The 24,667-nt window shown below is 43.0% G+C and overlaps 1 protein-coding gene across 2 annotated transcripts in view; it reads right to left on the reverse strand.

Annotated features, from left to right (window-relative positions):
* LOC104150896 (phospholipid-transporting ATPase ID) overlaps positions 1 to 24,667 on the reverse strand; it is an 88,979-nt gene that overhangs the window by 59,026 nt on the left and 5,286 nt on the right. The window contains exons 1-2 of one of the 2 annotated variants that reach the window (XM_068926924.1): positions 16,801 to 17,204; positions 10,072 to 10,150 (exon numbers count right to left, since the gene is read on the reverse strand). In XM_068926924.1, the coding sequence (XP_068783025.1) occupies positions 10,072 to 10,114 (43 nt within the window). In that variant the 5' untranslated portion in view covers positions 10,115 to 10,150; positions 16,801 to 17,204. Of the gene's footprint in view, positions 1 to 10,071; positions 10,151 to 16,800; positions 17,205 to 24,667 lie in introns of those variants that run through there. The other variant, XM_068926923.1, reaches the window with a different exon arrangement.

Here is a 24,667-nt window from a genome sequence, read left to right on the forward strand (position 1 = left end):
AATACGGAATTAATTTTGGCTTAATGGAGTTTTTCTGAACTTCTGACTGTTAATCATCTCTTCCCTCCCCAACTACTCTGAAGTGGTTTGCCTGACTGTTTCAACATTTAGGCCAAGAAGCAAAGCCAATACATCTATAATTGCACAGCTTTTCTTTTTCCCCTGTTTCAAGATACATGTCCTAGAAAGCTCTTTTGCTCTTTTCCTAGTCTTCTGAACTTTGCCTGTCTCTGCTCCAAAAACTCCCAAAGACAATATTGCTCCAGGCAATTCTCTCAGTACACAATCAGCTTCACCCAGTTAAATGGACAGAAAACATCTGTCCTACCTAAATGACCTATTTCTTCTCTACTTCAGTTCAAAATCTCCCTCCCCCTCCATTGCTGGCAAGAAATGAGTTTAAAAAAAAAAAAAAACAAAAAAAAACCAGCCATTATTTGCTGAGCTTCTTTCACTGAGTATCAGACATAAACCTTCATTGATCTGCCGCTTACTAGAAGGGTTACAGAACCCTAGAGAACCCAACGCTTACAGAGGAACTGTTATTGTCCTCTATGCCCTTGATAGCTTTTTATCACTTTGTGCCTTTCCCACACAGTTTGTCCTGGATAAAACAGCCTGCTATGCACCTTCTGTAGGCATCCTTCTTCTGTGTGAGGTGAATGAAGAGCTTGTGATTTAGCCGCTTTATTCATTCTCCAGAACCTTTCTCTGCAACATGATAGCTTAGACTTATGCCCTTAATATAATTTATTTAATGAAATGACAGTTCTGCTTAATTCCCTCCCCCGCCCTAGATTTCCTTCCCATGAGATATTAGTTACCAGTTCTCCATATTTACTGAAGATTTCCGTCTTGAAGTCCATTTTAAACACTTCACCGATGTCACTTTTTCCTCTCCTAAGTATCATACTATGATTTCATCTCTCTAGCTCCAAAAAATTGTCCCCCTCTGTATTGAAGGGCTGTACCAAACTCACTCCAAGAACACGCTGAACAGATCATGTTCCCCTACGCTCCTTTCCAATCGTATGTCTGCCCAGTTAGAATTCTGCCCGTTACCACTGTGCTCTGTATTTCAGATAACCATACTAACTGTTCACAAAAGACTGTCCTTCCTGGTTTGCTATGTCTGTGTTCTTTACCCTTGTATTACTGCCCAGACGTTTGCTGTTTTGTTCATCTCTTTTTATACACTGGATATCAAAGCACACGAACATACAAGGAAAACATCTCTTCCCTTTCCAGAATAAGCTCTATTATTTTATATTAATGTACTAGCCTCATGAATTAGCCCATCATGTCTGTTTTACCTATTAAATGATTTATTAAGACATCTAGTTCTTCCTGTTTATCCACTCTTGCATTAGCTAACCTCTAAGCTATTGAACTGCTATCCTTCCTCCTTTCCCTCCAGTAGCCCTGTAAGTAACACTGCATCCCTAATGTTTAAGCCCTTTTCCAGATCACGTTTTTTTTAATGTCTGTCTATAAGCTGTTGTCATCAGGCCCTCTAATTGCTTACTTAAAACCCTCTTTACTGTGTTAGCAGGTGAATGTTCTTTCCCTTTTTTTCAGGCATATCTAGTCAGACATTTTTAAATCAATTCTCATCTGCTTCTGGCTGGGTGATTCAGACCAGCACAGAGGCTTCATTCAGGACCCTCAGAGTGCTTAATTTCTTTACTGCTTTCCTCCGACACATTTTTCTCATCTTTTACAATGGGGAAAACAAAGTACAGAGAGATCAGGGAACTTGTCCAGTGTCTGAAAGGAAAACAGAAGCAGAGCTCAGGAGGTCCAGGCCTGTAGAGCTTTAACTATTGTGTTATGTGCCCCTTCAGGAATTTTCTTGAGAGTAACCGGCATTATCAAAGTAGATGACAGATACAGTTATTTGTTAAAAACCGAACTTCCCTATGCTCACAGATTTCCTTCTATACAGAAAGTGCTACTCCGTCCAGTTCCTTCCCCAGGGACTCCAAGTCTAGTCCCAGCATAAAAATCCACAAAAACAATAAATGGCTTTAAAGAAAATAGGATTTGATGTCAAAACTTTGAAAATCTATCAGCCTGTAGAAACGCAGTAGCAGAGCTTGTGGTAGGCTGGGGAACAGCGAGTCAACTCTGCTCTCGGCTGTCGAAGAGCAGAGGCAGAAGTGTTCAAACATGCCACGTGCTTACACAGAGGAGCTCAGACAAGTGAAGCTGCTGAGCTTTTTCAGGCTGCTGCCCAGCATCATGCAATCCCTCTGTACAACTAGGTAAGAAGCACCTGAATGGTGCACCAGCACCAGCATGGTATCAAGAGCAGGATTTCTATGACAACCCATTCCTGAAGGCCCCACATAGCCATGAACCTGGGTTCAAAACTGACTGGAAATTCTCTGGCCTGCCCTAGGAAATCCATCCTGAACACCAGGACTCTTCCCTTTCTGGAGACCTGAGCTCTTAATGGTCTTCAGCCTTCGAGAGGTGGCACTCCCAAAGGCCAAGATCTGAGGCCACTTTCAAATGACAAGATATTCATTATCCTTACTCTAAATAACCAATACCTTTGTTAAAGCAACAACAGCCACAACAAATTGCAAAGGATGCCTCATCCAGCAAGGTCAGCAAGCAAAACTCTCTCTCCTCTAGCAACACTAAAGGAGAACCACCACTGACCACACACACAGGGCAGCACTGTCTCAGTGGTTTTATTTTTACCAACAGAGAACAGTCAGGCCCTCCTGCTGTGCTTCCTAAACAAGCAGTTCTCAAACTAAGATAGAGTAGACATCTCTTTTATTTGTTTCTGTAGCAGTTTGGACAGAAACGAAGCCTCTTGGATAATCGTTATAAACAAAGAGCTAGAGAAACTCTACCATTACCTCAGCTATGCCTGGAAACCACAGCTCAGAATATTTTGGCTGTAGATCTAAGCGCACATGTCTTATCATGCACTGTTAATTCTGGACGCATTGAAGAAAAAGGGAGGGGAAAACTGAAGGGCTAGCAGATGAGAGTTTGCTCATTTCTTGAAACATTTTTACCTCTAAGCAACTCCTATTAAACCTTCTGCTTCTGCAAACTGTGGTCACAAATCACTGGAAAGAAGGAATGGGATTTGTGCTCCAAGTTATCATTTCACTGCCACTGAAAACTATTTTAAATTATTCATCAGTGGAAACTCAGCATATACAAATATGGCCTAGTGCCCAGTTCTTGGTCTAACCACTGAGACCAAGTCACTGGGAAACTGGCTGTTTTCTCAGGCAGACAGATTTAGGAGCTAAACCACAGAATAACATCTGGATTGAATAATGTTAAATCCATGCCAAAAATCAGCTATAAATGTAACTGGTCAGCCCACCAGGCTTCTGCATTTAGGGCTGTTGCATGGAAAAGTCCTGCAAAAGGTTAGATTCAAGATCTGGTCAGAGATCCTGGAAATTTGCTTCTGGTTTATTCTAAGGAGCGTAGGCCAAGAGAAACGCTTTGAACAGGCCATTGGAAAAGGTTTGCAGATATTAGGTTTTGTGGCTCCAAGGAGAGGGAGGTTAAGATCTGCTTGTTTTTGCCAAGTTACATACAAACTAGGGCCTGATACCTCAGGCATGAAATGAGCACAGCCAAATTAGGGGAGTGCTGAAGTAACCAAGTCTGAGTGTAGAGACAGCACAAACTGTTAAAAAGAAAAAAAAAAAACCAACCTCTGCTCCACCCTTTAAACAAGCAACCTCACGAGCATGAAAATTGCACTGAATCGGCTACAAAGAGTGGCATCGGGGAGCTGGGCTCGTCTGCTCAGTGTTCCTTGCAAAGGGGCTCTTAGCAAAGCATACCAATACCAAGACGTGAAAGTTGGGCTGTTCAGCACTGTTCTGTTCCCCAGAAGCACGCATCTGACCTTCCCAAGCCTGTCCTTTGGGCAGCAGTAATTCAGGCCTTCCCCCACCCCCACTAGCCTATAAGCAGCCTCACAAGGCCTCCACCAATTTCAGCACGTTTTTGTGTCAAATTTCACAGATGAGCCTCCTTCCACCATGCCCCATCTCCCCACTACATTTGTGGATCCTGCTTTTGGGCGCTTCGTCTGCTGTTGGGGGCGCCGTGTGACCCAGCTTTCTGTACCACCTCGCAGGAATGGCCACAGAAGTGCCACCGTACATCCAGTACACAGGAGATCACCCACCTCTTCACAGGCAGAGAAATCCTACCCCTGATTCCTGGTCTGTGCCCAGCTGTTACTCCACGTGGGCAAGTTTCTGAAATCTGCCATGGTGTGCTGGTACCTCTGTCCCCCATCCCCAAAAAAGAAAATCACAGTGCTTACCAAAGGACATGGGAGAGGGCAAGTCATTATATCCTGTGTTAGGGAATTTAAATTGTTGTTCCTGAGGAGGTTATTACACAAACTACTAGCCAAAGTCCCTTCACGTTAGAGGATTTCAAATTTATAATACAGCAATGCCCACAGAGGTCAGAGCTGCCTTGAGTGAGTGCTACACATATATATATATATATTATATATATATATATTTATGTATAAAGGATCTTTACCAAACAATTTTTTACATCTCACAATTTTAGTAAAGATCACAGAATATGTGGTGAAGAGACGAGCTGTGTGAGGGGCCTGAGGCACACAGGGGTTAAATATCTACACTATATAGGCAGTTTGGCACACATCCAAAAACTGATCCATAATTACCTGCATATCAGTCTAATGCTGTAACCCATAGGCTGCTGAAGTGTGCCAGCTGCTCTACGGTACCAAACCAAAGCCCATCCATGACTTGAAATGGAGCCAAAGTCTGACATGGTGCAGTGACTGCGTATGCAGCAGGAGGAGAGGTAAGACCAGGTGGGATGGAAGTGGGAAAAGTGAAGATTACAGCCAAGCCGTGCTCAGAGCAGGCGCATGCACAGGTGCCCACCAAACAAAAATATTTTTTATTATTGACTCAAAGGAGGAGCTCTTAAGGCTGCCGTGTTATAAAACGGAACATCTTTAAACAGTAAACGCCCATTTCTCTACGGAGCCTCTCTGGCTGCTGTGGCTGGAGATAGTTTGTTCTGGCAATCATCACATGCATTTTCATCTTTGGCACAGATTGGTTTGTACTGAGTGTGAGGGATTTAATTTAAAAATCTTGAGGCAAGACCATTCGGATACACCACCATAAATGGATTTAGTCCTATTCCCTCCTGCCTGATCTTCCGTTCTTAAATGAAGATCTTCCTTGTCACATCTTTTCCTCCCATAACTTAAAAACAAGACAGAGTCCTCTGAAAGGAGGACTAGAGTCCTCCTCCTTATGAAGAAATAAAATGTAAGAAATACACTTTTGTAGAAGGTAAGCTCTTTGGTCAAGGATTGTGTCTTTTTTGCCCAGTGCCGAGCTAAACCTACTGTCCTCACTAAACAAACACTACATGACAACTGGAATTTGACAACATAGGTAAAACATTTCGCATGTGCCTGGACAAGGCATTAATGCAAAATGAATTTTTTCTGGCATCACCTAATATAGGACCCCTTCAAGAGATGTACTAAGATATCTCTGTTGCCATAGAGCAGATGCAAGGTCTGAAACAAAAAATTTTGAGAGTGAACTGGAATTATTTCTGTGTCAGGTCCAGTAAATATTTAGCTTGAAGATAAAGTTCAGTATTAGATCCCTCCCTTTTCTAAAAGCCTCATTTCATATTATCACCATAAGGAGAGAGAGACCCATGACATGAAAAGAGTGCTCCAAAAGGATGCCTCAACTTTGCCCTACATGTACTACACACGTGGCCAAACAGGACCTCTGTGACACAGGCCTGGAAGAGGTGCTAGAGAAGCTTAAAATGAAAAGCACTTTCTGTTAGGTCTTTACAGGAAGGGACGGAAACTGCCTCACCTCTCCATTCCCCCTTCTCCTGTGATAGCACCAGTCCTGGTTTGTCCTCCCCTTCTTCCTGCCCAGGAACCTGTCCACCTTCCCCAGACCCTCAGCAAGGTGTTACCTGCCACATCTCAGAAATGCCTTGCAATAAATTATTTCTTTAGGAAGAGCTACACGTTTTCATGTTTGTTTTCAGTCCACTTCAGAATGAAAACGAGTGCTTTCAAACATTTTACCGAGTAGAGATTGTGTCTCTTCCTCATGTTGGAAAATTTTAATTTTGGAAATTCTATTTTTCCAAATTTAGTTTAGAATTTTATATCACTTTGTATCCTGTTTTCTGTAATAGTGGTTCATCATATTTAGACAAATATCAGCACATCAAATAAAACAGCGGAAATAATAGTTAATTATTTGTATTTTAAAAACTATTCTGACAGTGACTAGGTAGTACTGATCAAACTATATCATATCCTTTACTAGAAGACAGTATCTCCTAGGCATGCTGGTAATGCAACAGCTTGATACAATTGCACATGGTGTCAATAACAGAGATACACAGTGATGGGAAGTGATGTAGAATCATAAAAATAAATACAGCTCTGAAACAAACTTTGAAAAGTTTTTCAATTCACAGTTATTTTCCTCATGGGAAATTATGTCAAAATAAATATATTTTTCATTCTCAGTGTCTGCGGTCATACAAGATTTCCTATCAGAGCTGAATGGGAGTCCCAAAGTCAGCCAAGCTTTACGTCGGCAGAGCCACTCGTGGGCTGCAGGCCAGGCACTGACCCCCTCCCAGCCAGGCTTCTCTGTTTGGAGCTGCTTGCTCCTGCTGAGCTCTGCCCAGAGCTCAGCTGCTCAAAAGCCAATTGTCCTGGAGAGCAGGCAGCCTCCAGCAATGACAAGGAAAATCCAAGGCAGTTCACTTTCCTCAAAACCTAACCTCAATTGCTATCTTTCCTCTTCCTCTCACAGTGTCCCTAGGCTTGGCTTAAGGTGGCTAAGTTGCAGGAGTGTCTGGGACTCTAACCATGAACTGGAAACACTCCCTGGGGCACACCTAGCAGTCAGGTTATTAGTACAGCTGAATCTTCTGTGTTCTCTATTGCTGTTCATTTCATAGATGATACTCGATCATCCTCATTCTTTTGTTTTGGCCTGAAGCTCCAGTGCTGAGTTTAGCTGCCATGGGGGTCAAGCAAATGAGCAGATATTCCAAGTTTATTAGCCATTGTCACAGCCTGATCCTTATTTTTTCCCACATGCTCTGTGAACCTAAAGTCTCCCCATTCTTCTTTGCTTAGGCAATGTTACTTGCAGGTTAAACCTCAGCATGAAAGATCTCAGTCAGAAATCTTTTCCACAAAAACACTTCTCCTACTTACCTAAAACATGTAGTTCCCCACTTCAGCTTGAACAGCCTCACTAAGTTTTAGTCATTTAGGAACTGGTTTCCTCTAACAATTTTTGCACAAGTATCTGACATGGCATCACATATTGTTTTATGAAGCTGAGTTTTAATTACATCCCTGTTCCTTGTGTAAAGAACATAAAACTATAAGAAGTTGATTCTTATCTCCAAGAATTTCAGAGCACGCTACTTGTCCAGTTAAACTCTATCTATCCTGAAAAAAAACCTCATAATTTTTATTGTATCCTTGCTCATAAGAAAACAGCCATGTCTTGCTGCGGAGAATGAGTAAAATGTTACTGGTTCTGATGGGAGGAATCCTGATCCCAGTTTCAGCAATTTACACCTGAGGTAATCCATTCTCTCCCATAAGAGTCATTCGAGACCTAGGCTAGGGATATAGTGTCAAGTCTAGCCCAGCTTCGTTTTTGGAATGGAAATTAGACCTTTCCATGAGCCTTGCTGTCCCCCTAGGAAGTGAGAGTGTACGGGTGTTCCCCACAGAAGAACCTCGTCTGTTTTGAGGCAGCACAGGCCTAAAGACGTCTCCAGGCACAAAGGCTCCTAAACTTCATCCCTGGCATTTACTCCAGTGAAATGTTTGCAAAGAGGAATCGTAACCCCATTGACTTCTGGGCTGCAAGACTAAAGAATTAGGGGAAAAAAAAGAAAAAAAAACCCCTCTCTTAGCTTCCTCTTATAAAAGTTCCTCATTCCCTGATCAGCCCAGTCTCCCTTAGCCTTCTCTAAACTTCTTCCTGCTTGAATTCACTGGTTTTGAACTGATGATCAAAGCACATAAAACGTGAAAAATAAATGATCTTTCCCTGTAAAGTATGCTCCTTTATATCCAGGAAGTTCTGAGTCTCTGAGACTCTCAGACGCTCAGTTGAAAAGGGACTGAACACTGCTCCACTGAAGCCCAGATACATGGCTGGGCAAAACACAAAATTTTCCTACAGCAACATAGTCTTTTTGATAATCAGAACAACTGTTGCTATACAAGCAGAGGTGCCCTGGATGGACAGTGGCTCACAGACAAGCACAGCGTATCTTTTCTCCAGAGCCAAGATGGAGAAAGAGACCTCAAGCTGGCAGAGATTCTTCTTTGTGAGAAGACACAACCTCTTCTTGGGGGACTGTCAGAACAGCAAACAGATGTCCCTGTCCTCACTCCAGGGCACACAGTCTGCCCCGCACCAGGAAGGGGAAACAGCAGCACAGTTGCAGACATAAACCCTTGGGAAAAAACTGTCCAGTCTTCTGAGCTCAGATAGGTTGGGGGAAAAAAAATTAATGTCAAAATATGAGTAGGCACTAACCTCTGTGTTCATCTTATACAGGGAGAAACAACAAGAGTTCTGGAGAGGCAAGGTCAAAGACTTTCCCTTTTAACACAGAAGCTGCTGACATGGATCCCTGATAAGAGATCAGGGCACCTTAATAGCACCTTGGGCCTGGAGATGAAGTGCAAAAATACTAGACTCAGTTCAGTTACCCCTGCTGCAAAGCCCTAATACGGACCACGATCCCCGCTACGGAGCTGCGGGAAGCTGGCCCACTTTAAGGATACACTCCACTTGGATGTCTTTGTCCCTTCTGTGTCCCTCTCAGGACTCAGTGGGCTGTCCTGCGAGGCAGTGTGCAGGAGGGACAGAATAACCAGCACTGGTGGGCAGAGCAGTGAAAGCAATCAGTGTTGGCAGAATATATATAATATAAATACACACACACACACACACACACACACTCTCTCAGGGCTAAATGAATGGACAAGTAAAGGCCATATAGACAGACTTCTGTGTGAGGCTTCAGCAGGTGGATCTCCTGTCTTTAGCCTCTTTCTTCTTCATATAAACAAAAATCTGTTGATGACACCAGCTCTCTGCCCCAATGAGAAAAACCACAGGAGAGCTCTGAGGCAGCGCACAGAAATCATGCTGAAACCTTTGGGAGGGAGCAGGAGAGCCAATTATGCAGACCAGCCAAACGGACAAGGTGTCTGAGGCAGCTGAGCCCCAAACTCAGCATGTATATCCCTGCATTGCAGGGCTTTTGCACGAGATGCCATTCTCTCTTGAAGCAGCACCCAGCTGACCTCTCTTCTGTCCCCAGGGAGCTCCCCCAGCCTACCTGCAGTAGCTTCCCCACAGAAAGGAGGCTAATATGCGCCAAGCGTCCTTCTCTGCAAGGATTCCTGCTGGAAAGTCTGGTGAAGATCATGCAGAGAATGGCTGTTCCCTATCTCTATACCTATTTGTTTCAGGGTCTGTCTCAGGATGCCATGTGGAGCTCACAAGGAAGGAATTATGTAGGCTCTGGTTTCTACTCCAGGGCTGTTCCCTTCTGCAGCCTTCAGGGTGCTCTCAGGGTGCATCTCTCTACTTTGCTCTTCTTCCTGCTTCTCACTAAAACGATGCCTCTCACTTTGCCGTTAACACTTTTTATCACCAACAGGGTACTGCGGATCACTCCCCCCACTCCAAGATAGCCATGTAGAAAGGACACCAAAAAAAAAGCCAGTCACGTTCTATGGCAGAGTACAACCTTTACAGATTGCTCTGTTTTAAACGTTCTCCCGTTCCCTGGGACACAGTCTGCAGCACTTCCCTGACGTAGCAGTAAATGCAGAGAAAGTAAACAGAATGCCTCTTCCTTCACCTGCTCTGCAGGTGTAAGACATGCTCCCAAGCATGTCCTCAAGGACTAGCACATGTGCTGAGTTTACATTCCTTAGGTTGTCATCAGTGACAATGCTAATTACCAGACCTCACTCACCTTTCAACTTCTTCTTTCCAAATTGTATTCCAAATAGAGGCATCCCAAAACTTTATTTTAGTCCAACTCCATGGAATTTCTGCAAGACAAGAGAGAAGGCAAGTCACAGCGGGGGTTTCTAGCCATGCAGCATGACATGAGGTAACAGTAACATATAATTTATAGCCTTACAATGGGAGATCCTAGTTCCAAAGCAATAGCATCAACAGCTACAGTTATTCACATAGCAAATTTTAAACATAAAACCATCTCAGGTTTGCAAGTTGCAGCACTTCAGTGTAGGTTACTTTACCTAGGACATTTTGATCTGTTCATCTCCTGACATAGCACAGAGAAGGAGCCAGTGAAGGAGACACTAAAAAGAATGTTCTCTACTTCTTTGACCCTATATGAAAAGAATGAATATACTCACAGGGCTTGAATTTAAGATACAAAGGAACTGTATGACTACCCACAGCAAGACTAGCCTCCCTGAAGAGAAGGAAGCAGTGGGAAAAACTGGCTTTCTGTACATCTGCCTGTTCTCAACATGTGCTGGCTCACACTGTTGCCCATCTGTTGGGTATCCTCAATGTTTGAGGCTGACTAGCTTATATGGCTCTGAGTATAAGTTTTCCCCTGGTGGCTGCAAAATTTCTAGCCTAAAGCTAGGCACCTGAAACACTTTTAAGGCACTTAACATGTCCTGATAGTCAGAGAGACCGAACATTAGAAGAATCACATCAAGTCTGTTGGTGATAAAACTTCCAGTGTTCCCAGCATGGCACTGTTCATTTAAAGGACTTAAGGGTCATGTTGGTGCTGACAGGCTGTGAAGATCCTTGAACACTGGGAAAAGGCTGCATTCCCCTGCATGCCTGGTTGACCTGGAGCCTGAATGAAGATGAATGCTGTATTAATTGCTTAACAGGCCAATGGAGCCAACTAGAGAAGTCTGAGGGAACCAAATTTAACTAAAATAACTTTTGCAGATGACCGTAACTAAGTGATAGAATGAAGTTTTGTACCTTGACACTGCTCGTGTTTCATGAAGAAAAATTAAAAGTTATGGGTAAAGAACACCCACCATGAGTCCGCGGCAACTTGCAGACATTCATACTGTCTCTCATACAAAAACATACCAACTCCTCTTCTTTAATTTTAAAGTGCCACTTACTTAAGATTATACTCTTATCTGTGCCCGAGCAAGGCTGGCTAAAGAAATAAGTACAGCAGATGATATACCCCATTTCAGAAACACACAAGTGTGAATACAGCCCACGCCACTGCCTAGGTGCACTCCCGATGCAACATCACTGGTCAGTGCTGGGTGCTAGCTTGGGTTTCACTTCTTTCCAGAAAACAAAGATAAACTTGAAGAAAAACTCTACAATGATTGCATAGGTTGAACACCGTGCAGATCTTCTCTGTCCCAGATGCTAAAACAGAGCTATTTTCAGCAGCTGTAATTCAATAAGCCTGAAATATTGCAAGCAGCAGCAGGTGATGCTCCAGCCAGCCCGCTGACCGCTGGAGGCCCTGGACCCACAGCAGTCCAGGCAGCGCTCCCAGCTGCACACCAGTCGCACCTCAGTGACTCAGTTACTGCAGTGCTCAGGAAACCCTCTGTGCCCACTGTACTTCAAAGAGATCCTTTTTGCAGGCACTCATGTAGATCCAACTCACCAGAATAAATGTTTGGGCAATATTTCTCCCTCAGATTTCCTTTGTCCATGGAGCTAAACCACTTAAAGTTACAACACTCACAGTCACAATCTAAAGCTTTCTCAGTCCTGCTGTTCATTTGAGGTTAATATAAAATATCCCTAGCACTACTTTTACTTTCCATCCCTAACTGACCTTAGTGCATCTTTTTCAACATATTCTTCTGTATCTTTTTAAGCTTGTTAATCCTATGTCTTATAAACAATTCTAACTAGGACTGAGCTCCACACAAACAGGTGGGAGGACTGAGACATGCTCCCCACACACCTAGAGGTAAAGACCTTGGACTCTTCCTAGAGCACCAAGAGCCACAGATCTGATAAGCACAGTCTGCATGTAGCTTAAGATTGCAAAGGGTTGGCTGGTCGTAATCATTTGGTATAGGTACAATGCTGAACTCTGGACTTTGCTGTATTTGCCAAGTGCTTCAGAAAAACTATCTGCAACTACTAAATATCTCCCAGCTGTGTGCTTAATTGAAAGGCATATAACTTCAGTAGAGGGAAAAAAGGTTTATTTTTATGGGAGAGCAGAGAGAAGGGAGGTTATAAGCCTTCTTTTGGCAATAATAAAGTCAAACAAAAAATAGAGTTAAGATCAGCTTCTCATAAATAAAAACATGAAACTTCCCTCAGCTCTGACACATGGGTTTTGTTAATTACTGTGGTACATTAATCATTGGTTTCTGGCGTGACAGTAGGGTGATAAAAAGACTGCAACAATATACTGTTTTGTCATGGGGCATCTTTAATTCCTTCAGTGCATTTGATCAGAATTGCATCCACTGAATATCTTTGCTCAGCAGCAAATTCAAATTACCTTCAAGGGCAGCTTAAAGCAGCACAAGTATTCCTACAGGCTCACCGTTTCAAAGAAAACTTGTATTTTAGGGTAGACATGGATAATAACTTTACCACGCCCCTCTCTACCAATACCTTTCCAAATATGTTATTTCCATCACACAGATTTATCACAGCTGCCTGCTTAGCTAAAGCCCATGAGTTACAAATCTTTCCAAAGCTGACCTGATCCTCTAAGCAAAATTCAGTTCCTGCCTTGCCAAAACCACAATGTCATTTGAGTATGTGTCAGTATTCAATGGGTGCACGCATAATAACACAAAAGGCTTGACACAGCCCTAACCCGCTAAGGTGTACTCTTTATTTTGATAATATTACAGATATCTTCTTTTTCCAGTTTGTTTTTGACTCAGACATCTCATTCTCGTATTCCTTTAGCTAGCAACCGAATCTCCGACTTTTTTCACAGTCTGTAGCTTCTTTGTGTACCTGTCTGCTAACAGCCCAGTTTCTGGCAATACACCTTAATACTTTTATGTGCTTGTTTTCAGCCTGTGAGTTCATTGTCCTGCTGCTGCAAGTATGAAAACAAACCTAAGTAAATGGTGGTGGAGTTGTCCTCTTCGTTAGTGCTCAGCACTTCCTACTGGTGTTAACTCTTGCTTCAGGCACTGCAGACTGCTTCGACCGCTGCATTTCCTTCACCTGTTCCTTAGGTGCCACGTACAGTTCTCATTTGTGCTGGCGCTCACAATTTCTACAGCAAGATGTGTTCTTCTTGGCTGATGTTAGCTCTGCAAGCCTGTCTTTTTTTCTTGGCACATTTTGGTCTCTCAGTTGTACCTTAAGGGTCAAAGAACTCTCCACTGGTATCTATCAACAATCTCCTCCAGGGTTTTGTTCCATATTCCAGATGTGATCCAAATTCACATTCCTGTTTGGCTGTTATTTCTTATGTCTTGCTTTATTTTTTACATGAAAGGTTCAGCCTCCCTTCCAAAATTGCAACAATGGATTTTCAGCCTCAGTCACATACATTGCTATAGTTTTAATTTCCCTTTGCACTTTCTAGAAGAATGATGTCTCTCATATGCTTCATTTTCATGTGGTGTGAAGTACTTCTCAAATTTTGGTATGACATTTTCACAACCTCCTATTTCTGAATTAACTGAAAACCATAAAACATAGGAAAACTTCCTACAGTCAAAACACAGACAACTTCCTGTTTGCCTTTCCCAGGCACCAGTATTTTTCAGACGCAAAGTGAAGCACTGTTTAAATCTCCCCAAGTTGTCTCCCATAGTATAGTCAACTCAGCTGGACGTCTTTGCTGTTCCATTTTCCGCTTGACCATTTTGTTTCATTTCTGTTTCCTCCTGGTACCCTGTGCTGTTCAGTAATCAACTGAGGCTGACGGTATTCAAAAGAGATCTTTATTAGTCATGCAGTTCCAGCTCCTCTGCCTAACAGGACATGTGTTACTTCCCCAGGTTTCCAGAGTCTATGGCGAAAATCATTTAAAGATCAAATTCCCAGTACCTCCCTTATGGGGAGTCAGAGGTATAAACTATGAATAAATTTCCTCTTCTCACTATGGAAGGTTTTTGTACATACAGCGCTCTACAAAATCCCTAACTAGGGCTTACGCTTCTGCAAAGACAATCCATTTGCTCTGTGGCTACTGACAGTTTCATCACAGGCTCTGAGCACTTTAATATCCACAGTGAGAGAAGCTACTTTGATGGGTCTTGAATAGGGAGGGGACGCTTTTTCACAATCCAAGGTCAGCCTTATTTAAGGCCTGAGAGTCAAAAGCCAGTATCTAGATTTGGCTTGAGAATGCAATTCCAATGTTCCTTCTGCCTAAGAGGCAGGTTGTAATGAGCTATGACACGTGGAATTCGCAGAGGCCACAACCTAACCCAAAAACATGACTCCCTAAGGGTAATTCACCAACCAAGAGCAAAGGCACTCTACTGCAAACTGGAGATGGAAGGAGGCACTCCTTGCCACTGCAATAATAAGTAGAAAAATAAGAAAAGATGCCACTCTGATGAACAGAAAGCAGATGTTCTGAGTGGAAAATATGGTTAGTTTCTTGGCCCCAGTTTCTCCGGGTGTAGCTACATGATACATCAGACTCAATGATAAATATGAATTAAAGAATACTTCGTGCTTCTGCTCCCACCACCTTGTTCCCAGACTCTGTGAAATGATCCATGTTAAATATAATATTTTTGGAAATGTTATTTTTAATCTAGATCATGGGGTGTAGTCCAGTACAGACTAAAATTCCTGTCCACACAGCGGTATTAGCAGATTCAATGGGGCAGTAAATTGTGATATGATGGTGGAAACAAGCACCCAGAGTCCAGGGGAGGTAGGCAGGAAAACAGGATTTCTCCAATCAGTTTTGCCAGCAAAAATAATGTGATATATACGCATCCTTATTATGCAATGGCCTTGTCTAGCTGAAAATTCAGAGTGCGTGCCATGCCTTCACTCAACAGCTTTCCATGTCAGGTCAGCTTCTGCATGTGAGCAAGATTTGTAAGGGAACGTTTTTATCTGTATTCAGCTCATGTAGCAATCACAAATATTCACGGGTCTTAGAGCTTTTTTTTTCCTACTAAAGTACTAAATATCCAACCAACATCTCAGTACAGGAGAAAGCAGAATCCCAAGCACAGGACATATGACAGAAAAGGTTCAAAACTGCCTGTGTTGCTTAGTGTTTTTGGTGGAGTAATGCTACTGCATATCATGAGATGAACCAAGTCTAAGTCCTCAGACTTTGAACGCATATCACTCTAAACTGGATGTGGAGGAACAGCTGGGAAAATATTTAAGAGTTTAAACAAGTTAGGTGAGTTAGGTAACTACCTATTTTTCCCATGTCTTCATTTCATACTTGCTAAGGGGTTGTGCGATATCAGGTACTAAAAAAAAGGAGAGCCACATTTGCTCGCAGGTATCATACAGAAGAGCATTGCAGTTGGTACAACACTTCTTAATGCTCTGGCAAAAGCAGTGTAAACATCTGGTGCACTTGGCATGGGCTGACCTTGTAACATGCCACAAAAAGTCATGTTTGTAAAGGGTCCCATTTCAAGTGCTGATGTAGTAACAGTTTCAGTCAAATTGTTCAAATCGTGCTTCCAAAAAGTAAGCCGCATTTGCTTTCCTCCATTTAAAGCAAACATTAAAATTTCAGCCATTAAAAATAATTTGTACCAGTCATCGTTAATATTAATATACATTAGCAATTATATTTCTCTGCCCCTCCTTACATCCTCCTGTGCTTGAACTCCTCCAAAGCAAAGCAAAGCAGAGAACAGCACGTGTTTTACCTCTCCCTGCTTTGCCAATGGAAAATATAGGAACAGCGTGGCAGAACAGGCAACTGAAGCTTGTGGTTTTAATCTCAGAATAATACTCTTACTTTTGGGTTGCAGCTGGAATTCCCTGGATTCAACCCGGAATAAGTTTAAGAAACTATAAAAGACTAATCTTGTAGTCAGGATTCACAAAAGAAGTGGTGACTCACTTAAATTTGTGAGCTCTCTGCAAGGAGTTTGAAAGTTTGCCTAAAACCTCCCCAGCTTCCTAAATCAGGAATACCTGAGCAGGTATCCTGGAAGAAGTGAACTAGCCCTTCAGCTATTTTCTGGTGCTGTTGCAAGCTATATGTACAGCAGCTCACAAAATTATCCACAGACCAAACTGCTCCTACCCCTTACACTCTACTGTGCCAATACAATTAGATATAATTGCTGGAAAACAGACTCAGTCTGTTATCTGCCACGTTTTAAAGTAATGATCCCATATCCTCCATCTGTCTTCATTAAAACTCTCTTTAAATTGACACCAGAATGGCAGTCAAAATTTGCATTCAGCTCCTGTGGGTAAGTAAGTTAGTCGCAATGCTCAGGTTACTGATCCAACAGCGGAGGAAGAGAGCGTTCACAGAAAAGAAACGCAAACTGCAGTCTGCTCCCTCTGAAACAGTTCAAACAATAGCAGTTTCCCCATACAGCTGCTGGCTAAAATCCTGCACAGTGCAGTGCACTCCACCCAGAAGTCTATCGTTGCGGGCATATAAAAAAACTCAACGCAAAGCACTTTGACTAGGCTTTACAAAAATCTTGGGTCTGAAAATGCAAGCTTTCTGCCCCAGAAGCTGACAGAGAGAACAAACTAGTGAAAGGAAAGCATCGAATCTTACCCTTGAAGGCTTGTAAAAGTCACAGCAACAAAGTTACTGCCCTCCATAGCACTCCGATATAGTCCTCTCTTCTCGTTTACACACTGCTTTATCCCCTCCCAAGATCAACAGCCTCGCTCATAATCACAGAGAGACGATATTCATCTAAGAAATCAAAGCTTCTTTACACGGTGCAATAGGCATTGTGTCCTTGTCTCCAGCCCTGTAAAATGCACTGCAGATCCTGTCTGCCATGCAATGTCCCGGTAACTAAACTTACTCTAAGTTTCCTACTTCAGTCACTGGTCTTGGCTCCTTGCCAAATTCTTCTCTTTTTTTTTTTTTTTAATTCTGTTTCCTGTAGATAGGGAGAGTGTAGTAGCTCCCTTAAAATAAAATGTCCAGGACAACAAGCTGTGAAAGACTAAAGCAGAAAAGCAAAGCACCTTGGGCTGTAATAGCCCATTTAATTCCAAAGACAACTGTTGCTCTCGTTACCTACCTCCTGCCAATGCAGAAGCTTTTGAAAGGAAACCGAGAGAGTAAAAGACCCCAGCATATCAAATTGCTTTTAAAAAGGATGAACTTGGTAAGGGATCCATTTCCCAGAAACAGCCCCACTCTCTGTCTGTATTCCCAAAGTTAGTGAGGATTCTTTAAATGCAGAGAAACTATCCTGCAAGCTGATCCCAAGGCTCCACCTAGTCCAATTTCCAACAGTTGTGAGAAGCAAACTCTGCAGAGAAAAACCTCGTAAAGTACAGTTGCATAACTCAACCACAGGGCTTCCTCTAGTCAGCCAGAGGACAGCTTACGCGCCGAAATGTAAGGGTTTACTCATCCCTAACAGAATTACCTCCCCTTGGCCTCTTTGACATCCGCACGGCCTCACAGACAGTGCACAGCTGTCAAGGTGGTCCTCCTTGCCAATTGCTCTCAGGGTAATCACAAGCCTCTGCACCTTCCCACTCGCTCTCCCACCTTCAGCAGACCACACTTAAATTTTTTGTCAAATGTAAGGACCTTTCACACTATAGTGCCCTCCCCCCCCGCCACATGCCTGTCTCCCAGCACTTCACCTGCTATGTACCCTACAAAAATAAAACTGGGCCAACTACAACTTTAAGGAACCTTCCTGCTTCCCTATACATATGAATTGCGATTATTCTTAAGATGACCATATCCTTCCCTAAGATGATTCAACAGTAATGCCTGCCAGAAGCATGCTGATTTACCACAGACAGCAGGAGAAAGTTTATTTAATATAAAAGATTTCTATATGCATTTCTCTCTCATTTTTCTTTCATCTGTTGTATTTTCCCATTGGATTTGTGTGAACACTATTAGAATTTCAATTCTACCCACAAATACATTAATCAGCTGATTAATCCTAAAAACATGAAAGTAAAGGGTTTGTCAAAGAGCATTCTCTGGAAGGTGAAATTTTCTTAAGTCCCGTTGATGGAAAAGCTGTGGAAGGTCCTTGATGCTGTAGTGGCAGTAGTCCAGTGGTCATGAAGGGATGGAGCGTAGAGAAACAATCAACTGGATCTTCTTGCACTGTAAGCAATTTCTGATGGAAGAGCAAGAGCCTGCACCCCTCTGCATTAATGCCAGAGTTATTCTCTGAAGCTACACCTGTTTCAGGTAACACTCATTGAATCTGATTTCTAATTCCAACACGAGGAATTCATACAAACAGCCAACATGAGACAGGACATGTAGGAATGATCTCCTCAAGACTGAAGTTATTTGCAGAGGATTGTGAATTGATAAATATCTAATTCGAAGATGAATTTCCCTGCACTAGCCATTTCTCATGTTCTCGCTACCCACACCCCATCTCAACTCCAACAGTCATTCACTGAAGTAGCATATTTTTTCCTATGGCCAATAGAACAAGGATCTATATTAATTTCAGTCTTTTACAGTTTCAAGAACCTCTTGTTCTTGCTTTATTCTGGAGTTTTTCTCCTTCTTAGACTCAGAACTTTTCTCTGCTTTTTTTTTTCATTTTATTTTAATATGTTAGCTAGTGACAATTCATTACATACTACTCCCACTTTCTCCCTTTGCTGCTAACTTTATAATGACAAGTTACTACTTTCACCCTCGCCTCAGTCGTTTCTTCCTTCCCTAGTTTTAGGTTCGTCTCCTTCCTTTGACAAAAGAGTGGACCCAGCCGTAAAATCAACTGGCCTTGGAGCTTGTTGTTTAGGCCTGACAATAGCTAATGGTTGGGTAAACTCTTTTGTTTTTCTTGCTTTTTTCTTGGCACTGAAATCCGCATCACCTACATCGGTAATGACTTTTCCCTTCAGCTATACTTTCCCCACAGACTTCAATGAACCTACTCACGTAAGCAAAGTTCAGCGCATGAGGAAGCATTTAGGAGTGCAGGAGTGATTCAGTATTTTCAGCTCAGCTCTGAGGTCTCTTGTGCTTGCATTAAACATAGGTTCCTGGAAACCATCTTCCCAAAGCTCACACCATTTTTTTGGCTCCTTTGCAAATTTCTGAACACATCAGGGAGGAGTGCAGCCTGCAAAGTAAGTTCTCTAAATTCCAATGCCTCCATAAAGTACCTACATGTATGCCGGGTATCTGAGCGCCCACTGCAGTCAGTGGAGCTAGTCTACATGATCGGGGCAGAGATTCAGCTGACCAAATGCAGGGGCTACACTTGGGTGAGATGACGCACTCTCCAGACTTCCCTAACTGTATTCATTAGCTCTCCATCGGCAGTAGTAGGAGCTCAAACACTGAGCTCACGTGCTGACATCTAAATTTAGGGATCCTAATCTATGAGTTAAATCCTATCTCAGGTGCTGGCTGACAAATCCAAACAGCAAAACTTTCTATTTTCAGCAGCCAAGCAGCAAGGCAGTGGTTAGATTGCTGTGCTCTCCTGTAGCCCTGGGCCTTCCTTCCAGTTTGGCATAGCTGCACCTGTGGGAAGAAGGCATTCAGGCTGTTGCCTTTTCCTTAAACAGGAGCTGTTTACTTGGACGGGTAACTACCTCCGCAGCATGGTGCTTTGAATCCTCCGCTTTCCCTGCCACAGAAGGCTAGTGTAGTGGGATGGATTGAAATTCATGCTTTTTGAACCTTATCCTAGAACCATAGGTGGCAGAATGACTTCCAGACATTCAGTCTGTGTTGGATTTGAACCATGACCAAGGTGCAAAACTGAGGCCTTAATGATAGCGGTCTTTAAGGGATGCCCTCAGCCCACCCTCAAGATCAGATTCTCTGTCCTTCTGCACAGCAAACCTCTGAGAGCCAGAGACTCTTTGGAGCGCATAGGACCCAGACATGCCTGGTAACCTAGAGCAGCATTGTGTGGCTTAATATGCCTTCAAGCAACCCGAGAGGAACAGGAGAGAAACAGACTTTGGAACATGCCACAGTGTAGACTTAAACTAAACGCCAGTCCTTTCAATAAGCCCTCCCTATGTCAGTGTTATCAAAACTACTTTCAACCAAATGCCTCCCCGAGCCAGGCAAGAGCTCCTCTTTGTAGGGGAGTGATAAGGAGCAAACATCACTTTGGGGTCCACTGGCAAATCTGTTACTGTCATAAGAGCCTACAAAGGCTGCGAGGGGGTCAGATGGGCATTTTGTCTTGGCTGCTCTTCCTACAAGAAGCTTTCCCCAACCTATTGCTGTTGCAAGTCAATGTAGGAGGCATGAAAGATACAGGACTGAAAGGACCTACACATTGATGTCAGTCCCTTGAGTATCAAAGAACTGTTTAAAAAGTGCAGTGTAGGAGGACCCACAGAACATCCAGTTTGCAGATTGCCATAGGCCACAAAACAGTAGCACAATAATAAAGCAAGGAATAGAAGACCAAAAGTCCCAAAATACAGTGTCACAGGTGAGGGCAGGAAGCTGAAGTGTACTGACAGTGTCCTCAGTCCTGGTAGAGGATCTAACAGGTAAAATTGGCTACAGGTGGCAGAAAGTATACTGTGATTCCACTGCAGAGGAAGGGAAAAATAAATCCTAAAGGTTCCTGTTAATATGACCAGACCGTGGGATGAAAATGAAATGGATACAGGAAGGCAACCTTTTGACGTGACTAGATAGAAAGATCGGTTACTGTCAGAGTAGCCTCGCCTGTTGGGAGCTTCTCAGCCAAATTATTTTAACTGCTCCTCCAAAGAACTGACCCAAGGTCCGATGGAAATTGGTGGAAATTCAAAGTTACACAATTTGGAGGGATGCTCTGAATTCCTATCAGTGTACATCCAGCCCCTTGGATGCAATCTAAACAGAAGTCTGGTGAGCAGCTTCAGCACTGCAGGTCCATACAGAAATAGTCCCATACTTCACCTATTATTCCAGTACCTGGGAGCAGAGAGAGTGCTATAAGTTACATGTGAAATGGAAATCAGTCAGAAAATAGTTTCAGTGGGTGTGTGCAGAATAATGTGACTCATACTGATCAGGATTCAGTAGAGTGCCACTTACTTGCAGCAGGGAAAGCAGGGTGTGTAGCAAGAAATTCCCTTTTCCTCTCAGAGCCCCTCACCCAGTACTCCTGGCCTTTAAGAAAAAAATGATCATCTGGGGAAATTCATAAGAAATCCGCAAAGCTGCAGCCTCTTGCTTCCTAAAGGAAAAGAGCAACTTGTTCTGGTGACTATCAGTCTCGTCTTCCTGGCACCAACACCAGCAAATGGGATACCTTCTGACGCTTTAAAATAGGAATTAAAATAGTCTCTCTCTCTCTTCCCCACCTTCACAGTCTATAGAAGACGGAGCAGAGTTAAGGAGATTTTGGTCAAAGAGCACTCATATGAGTTTCGGCAGTTCAAATTACGCTGAAGGGGAGATAAAGTTTACACTCAGTTCTGTGGAGAACGAGGCCTGAGTTCATCTCTTCAGTGAGGTCTCGTTCTCACTGGATTTTGTCTTGTGTTTGCAAGCTCTCCTTTGGCCAACAGTTTTCATTTCTCCTGGTGCAGAAGGGGCTGATCGATAGGGAGGAACTGTAAAGCATTTGCTGTGATCCTGTGATCACAGCAATTGGGTGATTTGATGGTCTCCATAGCCAATGGGCGTTGATGGAGATCCACCTGTGATAGGATTAAATTCTTGGAATATAAATCTGTATCTCTTCATTTGCCCAGGACACTGCGCGTGCCTGACTATACAGGGAAAGAATACAAAACAATCAGCCACTGCAGCAAAGCCCAGGTGTGTCCATGCTGCTTTTAGCACATATTTCCTAATCATCTTCAGTGAACAAAGTGGAATCATGGGGGCAATATTTGGGAGGGCTTGTTAAAAGCTAATCCTACCTACGTGAACGGAAAAGTCAATAGCTGAGGGTAAAGCAACATCCTAGCTTGTTAGAGCCTCAGATTAAAATGCCCTTTGCAACATGGGTATTACACAAGACCTCCTGATGTTATCTGCAAGCCAGTAGCTGCCACAAATGCATATGCTGTATCTGGTGGCACTGCAAACATTGTCACTTGCACACTCCTCAAACACACATCAAAAAACAAGAGCATAACCTCTGAGGAACTAGGACTTCCCTCAGTGGGACCCACTACTTCAAGATACAAAGGAAATTCAACCCATGCAGAGACAGCAAAATGCCTAGGTGTTTTATAGCGTCATCATTTGCCTCTGAGCTGCACTGGAAAAACGACACTTTTGGCATGTACAACATGACCCAAAACATCTGTAGCCTCCACTAACAGATGCTCAGGCCCCAGGCGTGCTTAGCCTGGGTACTCTTTCTGTGACCCTCAACTGCAGCGGAAGAGCAAGCGCCAATGCCTAACAAATGTGTTAGGAGAGGTCACGAGGCAAAGGAGAAAGGGGTGCCCTGGATCTGTGCTTGAGTTGTCCAGTCTGTAGTCATACAGGACTCCAAGGAGCAGAGTCCACCACTCTGCACAGGCAGTTTCATTCAGCTCTAATGTGGCTCTGTCCCTCATTGCCACTTCCACAGGTTTCGGCGCTAAGCATATGTGAAAGCAATGAGAGATCCATGGATCTTCAGGGAACAGATAGCTTCTGCATTCCCTGAAGCATCACCCAAAGGCCTCGGATTTATTTGTTCAAATTTTTCATGTTTTCCATTATATATTGCTTTGATATTGAGTTATCCTTAACAGGGAAAACTCAGGTGGCACTCCAAGACAGTTCCTTTAAATACTATGTTACATCTATTATGCTCAGAAATACTTTAACTGTATTTCCAAGTGCACATATATGTGCACACATATCTGTACTTCTCCAGGTTACACATACAGCCTACAGGGGAAAACACTGAAGCAATCTGCTGGCTTCCATGAAATTCTTTCTCGTATCAATCATAATTTTTATATATTATATTACTATTTTCTATATTACATCTTTATTGTATTATTATAGCTTTGGCTGGCTGCCCTTTACCAGAGGGCAATAAGATCTTGAAGAGGTCAGCTGGAGCTCAAAGAGGGCCAGGGTGATGTCCCCTCTAGGGCTATACAGCAAGACCAGCCTCTCTGTACCTGCACGCTCCCAAAAATCAACACAAGCACACAGGAATATATTATTCTAGTGCTGAAGACTGAGACTGGGTGACTTCTTGATTTGTCCTAACTCATGATCTGTGAGCTCTGACTTGTGGCAACGGATCATGGAGTGACTCAGGACGGAGTCAGAAAGAAATAGCCAACTCATAAAACAAGGCCCAGGGACCTAGTCTATTGAGAAGAAAGAATCTGGCTCCCTTCTGAAACATCAAGTTTTAGCTAATTAACCAAAGATCTTAGATGGCTGCTCTAATACACACTGGCATAAATATGCACAAAACTATTAATTTCCCTGGAGAACCCCCAAAAGGAAACGGCATGACATCTCTGTCAACAGCTTGCACTTGAATTGCAGAATCACCTCTGTGCTAAGTAAACAGTATATAACATGGCTCTGCCAGCACGGCACAGACGTGCCAGGGCCTGGCACTGACAACCTTTGCCTTTTATTCAGTACGAGTTTATTTTATGTTGGATTGTTCTGTTCCCTGTTTTCCAGGTGTTTAAAGGAAATGTATGTTTCTTTGCACTCACACAGTTGAGAACAAAGGCCTGCATTATTCTCATCTCTGTGCACGCAGAAAGGCTTTTAAGTAGTGAATTCCCATTAACTTCAATGGAAGTTTTGCACATAAATCCCTCTGCAGCCAAATGAAAGAGAGGAATAATTTGCTGGGTGTGCAGGGCCTTCAGGATATGATGGCAGTGTTAAGTAGGACATGTTCTTTTCCCAAAAGTGCTACAACAATTAAAAAAAACCATAACCTGCAGGGGGAGAACACAGCAGCAGCTCAGTCAGGAGAGAAATCCAGAGAAGATACAACGGTGCCCACAGCCACAAAGGTGCAAGGGGTGTTGCTCTGATTTGAGGTTAACCATAGCCATTTTTCCTATTGCGGTGTGATGTAGTATCACAGAACAGCCTTATATAATCAAGGAGATACATGGAGAGGGAGGCAAGTTTTTAAATTAAACACACTATTCCCAATGTTGCCATGTTTGGTTTTCGTGTGCGGCTCGCAGGATGAAACTAGTAGTGAACCCTGCAAGAAGAAAAGGCATTTGCTATTTCTGATAAAATCAAAAAGGTTTTCCCAGCGTATCTCCAGAAGGCTGTGACACACAGCCTGAAGCTAGGAATGTGCTAATGAAGGCATACAGCAGAAAACTTAACCAAAGAACAGCAGAGATGAAAGGGAATTAAGTAAGGTAGCTACCAAACACCTAGTCACAGGGAAGTAAAGAGAGGAATTTTCCTAACAAGGAAGTAAAAAACCCAATGGCAATCTGGCTTGGTGTGGCACAGAAACAAAACTTCAACCTTTGCTCGCATCTCCTCTGCCCCAGGA

The sequence above is a fragment of the Struthio camelus genome, chromosome Z (assembly GCF_040807025.1).
Source record: "Struthio camelus isolate bStrCam1 chromosome Z, bStrCam1.hap1, whole genome shotgun sequence".
NCBI lineage: Eukaryota > Metazoa > Chordata > Aves > Struthioniformes > Struthionidae > Struthio > Struthio camelus.